Raw genomic sequence first — 6000 nt, 5'->3', positions numbered from 1 at the left:
TTCACCAGATACTTTTTTTTTAAATATTTTTTTTTATTTTTTGACAGGCAGAGTTTGCTGTTGGTTCACCCTCCAATGGCCGCTGCAGCCAGCACGCTGCGGCCGGCGCACCGCACTGATCCGATGGCAGGAGCCAGGTACTTATCCTGGTCTCCCATGGGGTGCAGGGCCCAAGCACTTGGGCCATCCTCCACTGCACTCCCTGGCCATAGCAGAGAGCTGGCCTGGAAGAGGGGCAACCGGGACAGAATCCGGTGCCCCGACCGGGACTAGAACCCGGTGTGCCGGCACCGCTAGGCGGAGGATTAGCCTAGTGAGCCGCGGCGCCGGCCCTTCACCAGATACTTTTATGCTTTTGATTTTTGAGCCATGAGAATGGTTTATTCAAAAGGTAAATACATACACAGTTTTAAAATTTGAATAAAACTCTAGTTCTGAGGAATCACCTGGAGTACTTATTGTAAAGCACAGATTTTTTGGCCACACCTCTAGATGTTCCAAGTCAATAAGGAATCTGCATTTTGCAACAAGCAGCCTGGCTGATTCTGTGGTAGGTGGTTCAAGGAATTAAGGAACTGAGGGGCGCACAGCCACAGACTGCATTTGTGCAACAGTGATTTTTTATTGAACATTGGATACATGCATCTGTCCATTTCATATGTTATGCTTTATTATATTAAGGAATGAAACTCACCTCTTCTACAACTTGAACATTCAGCTTATTACACTGGATTTGACTTAATGTCATACAGATCACATACAATGTGATAAAAGCAGTGAAAGCAGTTCTTGAAAAAATAAAATTCAATCAAAGAGCACACTTTATAGAGCTTCACATGGTCACACAGTTGAGTCTGAACTTTTAAGAGGATCTAAATCATTCATATTAATATTGTGAATTTCCAGTAAATAATTCATTTGTCCAAGGAGTCTAGGCAGAGTCAAGCCGTGACATTATTTACTCTAAATACCAAATCTGGAATTTGTTCTGAGTTATTTAACACAGAGTACATTTTTCAATGCAATAAATATTTATAGTTAATAATAACAAGTACAATTACAATTTACAAAATATGAGTAATATTTAAAACAAAACATAAAATGACATGAAAGTTTGTGCCTTGTACTTTTTTACAACTCCCTGAATTGACTGTTTCAACAAATTTCATTACCCAAAACCCTGCTGACCTGAATGCAAAAAAAATGATCATGCTTGAATCAATAAAGTCCAGATTACGGAAAAAAAACTTTAAAGAAAATCAGTCTTCCTTTCTTAATGTTGTACGTGTGTTGTCAATGTCAGTAGCTAAAATCAAAACAAAGTGATAAAAAATTTGGAATCACAACAGGCCCAGATTATATAATGTGCCTTAAACGTTGAAAGTCCTGAGTTCTACCAAAATAGTCCAGCTTGTCTGGGAGCTAATGAGGTCTTGGATGAATGAGGCTTTGCTGTGTGTTAAAATGTTTCTGTTAAAAGATCATAAAATTATGAGAGTCCTTTCATGTCATTATATGACTGTGAGAGTGAATTTTAAATGGGGGAGGAGGGAGTAAATAGTATTTTCTAGAATTGTGTGAGTTCCGAGAGGGCAGAGAGTCAGTGATGTCTGTGTTTAGCAGAGCACCTAGGACTATGCACTCAGATCCCCAAGTCTGTACTTTAGCTCCTTCCCTGACCCCTTAGTCCAGGAAATATTTTTCTACTTGAGTCTACCCATGCAGCCTGGACCCCAGGACCCCAGGAAATCATCCATGATCATATCTTACCATTTTGTGAGAGAAGTGGGAGGTGTACATGGTTCCATTTCTTCCTGACACTTTTTTCCCTGACTAATCTTGATTAAAAGGAGGATGCCTAGATTGACTGTTCTCTCTTGGGTTGTCTCCCTGACTTGGTCTTTTTTTTTTCTTTTTTTTTTTTAACTTTTATTTAATGAATATAAATTTCCAAACCTGACTTGGTCTTTCACCAAATTTTTTCTCTCTTCAATGAGTTACAGAACCAAGTGGGAAATTCTTCCTGGGGCTTCTAATTCCAGCTAAATTGTGTCTGTGCATGGGGGTAGGAATAAGGGTGCAGGCAACTGGAACTAAGGGACTTCCCTGCTCACTCACTCTGTGCTCGCTCACTCTTAGCCTCTGCCCTCAATAGGTCCTTAACTCGTGTGCTTTGATGTTCTTTGGGAAAATTGTTTGACGTCATCACTCGTTCAGATTTTGGACAAATTCTAGAGAAAGGAATGAAGCTTTCTGTTAGGTGCTATGAACTTTGTTTCTCAACACAGGTTGGATTTGGGAAGGCATGCTTAGCAGTGAAATGCGCGTGGACTTAAGAGAGATCCAGGTCCATATTTACATTCTGCTATTCAGCTGTCTTATGTGATCTTAGGATCACTAAGTAATTGTCTGAGCCAAGGCTTTATGTGCTTAGCACTGCATTTGGCACATCATTGGTGAAACCCAGCCTTTCCTACCCAGCACTGCCAGGGCCACAAGACTACATTCAGGTTTTAGACAAAAACAGTGTATTCATGGCCTATGATTTGCTCCCCATGATCATGGCTTCTTGTCTTAGCCTCCCCCTTCATTGTGACATGGAATGTTGTCCTCTCTAATACGGCTCTCCTGGGGCTCAGTGATCCTGTTTACTCCCTAGTGCCAAGTTAAACACTCACTTTGGGGGTAACAGGATATCCTACAAACCGGGGAAGTGATGATTGGCATTGTTCTTCAGTGTCACAGAACAGACCATGAGAATGAACCATGGTTAATTCATGTCAGAACAAAATGAAATCAGATTAAGTTGAACCAGATGAAATCGCCTTTGTGTAAGTCATATATGATCCAATATTGACAGTTTCATGTTTCAGCCTCATGGTGCCATGGGCCTTTTAATCTAATGGTAGATGGCCATTAGTTAAGTGAATTTAGTATTTTTAAATTTCCATAATAGAGGATATAAAGCAGCTCTTTGGCCAGCAGGATAGGCTTGGATTAGATGAGGTAATGACTATAAAAGTGCTTTATTGACCATGAACACTTGGTAAATGCAAAGTACTTTAAAAATTAATCATGGCCACCCAATACTCTAACCCAAGGGCTCTTAAATTTAATATATGTGCAACACTGAATTTAAAAAAAATGTAGATGAATTACACTGAATACACTTCCAATATGAGGTTTCACAGAAGAGAAGTCTGTTGTCAGTGTGCTGTTCGTTGATTGCTCTGGGTTTATTCAGCTGCAGTTAATGCTTGTCCCCATCCCCCCTCACCTAACAAAGGATGTCTTTGAAGGTCAAAATTATAGAAAGAGAATACTCGATATCAAGTCGTTGGAAGGGTTCCAGGTAGGGGCTGAGAGAAATGACCATTTAGGTACAGAATGAAGTTGAGCTTGTGAAGGCTTCATTTCGTTGATTAGCGCACCCAAAGCTTGATTCCACGGGAGTGAAGGATTCCTTTGTTTTCAGCTGTTAATCCACTTCATAAAAATGCAACCGAAAATTAGACACATTTGCAAAATGTGCTCCATGCCTCCCAGAAGCCCAGGACTAATCATCTACTCTCTAACAACAGCTCCCTCCTAGTGTGGGTGTGAAGGGCAGAAATGGCAGGCAAGTTTACAGCCCTCCCATCTCCCCGGGATACACAGGGATGTTATTCAACTCTCATATAGTCAGCTTCCCAGGGCAACTGTTTCTGTCTCACTTCTGGAAAAAAGTGATTTAGCCAGCCTTTAGTCCACAGATAAGGATGCCATTCAATGTGTAGTCCCCAAACAAAGCTAATCTCTATTGCCAGAGGCCATTTGATGTGCGGAAAAGAGGCTGAAACCAATAACCAACTGCTTCTTTTGGCATAAAGGAGGACTTTACAACCCAAGTGTGTCCATGTGCTACAGTCAAGTCCATTTATTTCTATTCAGTGTGCATTTTCATAGCAACATGAGCTTGGTTCATCTGCAGCAGCCTTTAAACAGTTTATTTACCTCAGGGTTCTCCATCCTCCAAGATGAAACCAAATTGTTTGTGGGGTGAAGAGGGAAATCCAGAGCTTGTTAATGAGGCAGAAGGCCAGGTTCAGTGGGCAAGTAGAGCCGCCAGAGGAACAGGATTTGCCCCCTGCATTTATGGGGAATCATAAAATCTACACCAGGGAGGGGCCTTGTGCTTTGCAGGGAGGATCATCTTGCTGTGGAATATTACTCCCAGCAGCAGCTGCACCTTCCTTGCCAGCAGCAGTCGTTGGTGGGAAGGCGGCTTTGTTTATTGCTTAATCTATCACTGTTGAGCTGCCTGCCTCAGGGAGGCTCAATTTAAGATAGATTGAAAGGTAGTGTCTGTCAATTGAATAAACACAGATGGTTTTCCACAGCAAAAATTGATTTTTTTTCCCTTGCCAAAAACATAAGCGCTAAACGTGATTATCTTTAGAAGCCAGGCATAAGATGTCTCAGCTCCAACCCCACGAGGGGGCTTGCATCTCTCTCACGTGGTTTTGGGTTACTGAGGTGGAATAAACATTTGACTTTTCTAGAACAGTGCCCCAACTCCTTTCTAGTGAGGAGGCCTGAGTCAACCCATTAGTTGATTTGCAAGCTAGTTTCACCAGTGTTTGAGTAAGGCAGGGCGGAGGCCTCCTCCAGCTCTTCTATTTAGAATCTCAAAGAGCTAGCAAGATTTGCATGAGAACACACAGCTCTACCTAGACCTCAGGCTCTTTGTCCAGAAGCTTGGAAGCAGACCACTATGCCACAAAGTTAACTGAAACAGACCTGAAGAGCCCTACTCCCAAACTGCTCGAGGAAGATTATGCAGAATTACATTCAGGGGCTTTGAAGAAAGCCAAGGGCAAATTTGTGGAACAGTAGCTCAAGATAACAGGGGTCTGGAGTTTGAAGAAGGGTAAATAGGGAGAGCACTGTTTGTATAATGAGGAAATTGAGCAATATGTTTTCCTATGTCTCTTGTAGCTGTAATTCCCAAACATAGCAAGCTCATGGAATATCATTCACGAAAATTATTCCAAAAGAAGCAACAGAAGAATTAATGTCATTTCATGCCGCACATAGGAACATGAGTATAGAAAAGTGGGTGAAAGATTTTCAAAGGCAGCAGAAGTTGTTGCAAAGGTAGCAAAAGTGGGTAGCTGAGAAAATGGGCCACATAAATGCTTTAGGGATGGAACTAAAGTTGATGAGGAAGCTCAGGGAATTTTAGCAATCAAGGGGCTGTTAGTGCTGTCTTCTCATCCTGGAGATGAAAAAAGCGAGTCTAGAGAAGGGAAATTGATAGCCAAGGTAATAAAGCAAAAGGCAAAGTTGGGATGTCAAGTGAGGAACCTTGGTTCCTTTGACTACACTATTTGCCTGGCTTTTCAGACTGTGCAATGTAAGTATGGACTACCAGGAAAGCAGGTGTGCAGCATACATAAGAGTGTGTAGCAAGCAGAAGCAAAGAGGCTTAGCTCCAGCTAATACAACAGTAAACACAGATCTTTACAACTGCTTTGGCGCTAACTCCTGAAGCTCTGTAGACAGCACTTCCTGGAATCAAGAGACAAAAATCTTTTCATATGTGCCATGTGCAAGAGAGCTGAGTTTTTCTGTTTCACCTGGAGAAAAATTGACTTAAAATGGTCTTAGGCTAAAAGGGATACACATTACGGCACATTTGTAGCATTCAGATTTATTGAAGTGGGTTAACATGTTTGCAGTCTGTCAGAATTGGCCTTCAACTCAAGAAAAACTGGGTTTGGGCCGGCGCTGCAGCTTACTTGGCTAATCCTCTGCGGCGCCGGCACACCGGGTTCTAGTCCCAGTTGGGGCACCAGATTCTGTCCCGGTTGCTCCTCTTCCAGTCCAGCTTTCTGCTGTGGCCCAGGAAGGCAGTGGAGGATGGCCCAAGTGCTTGGGCCCCTGCACCCGCATGGGAGACCAGGAGAAGCACCTGGCTCCTGGCTTCGGATCAGCGTAGCTCTGGTGGTAGAGGCCATT

At 42.5% G+C, this 6000-nt stretch overlaps 1 protein-coding gene across 1 annotated transcript in view; it reads right to left on the bottom strand.

Moving 5' to 3' along the window:
• Positions 1-599: 599 nt before the first annotated feature.
• Positions 600-6000, bottom strand: part of GRPR (gastrin releasing peptide receptor) — a 47434-nt gene continuing 42033 nt past the window's right edge. The window contains exon 4 of the mRNA XM_051827626.2: positions 600-3486. Coding sequence (XP_051683586.1) covers positions 3423-3486 — 64 coding nt within the window. The 3' untranslated portion in view covers positions 600-3422. The remainder of the gene's footprint in view (positions 3487-6000) is intronic.

Source organism: Oryctolagus cuniculus, chromosome X, assembly GCF_964237555.1.
Source record: "Oryctolagus cuniculus chromosome X, mOryCun1.1, whole genome shotgun sequence".
Lineage (NCBI taxonomy): Eukaryota > Metazoa > Chordata > Mammalia > Lagomorpha > Leporidae > Oryctolagus > Oryctolagus cuniculus.
Note: the sequence above shows the minus strand (reverse complement) of the source record. Positions and strands in the feature narration are given on the sequence as shown.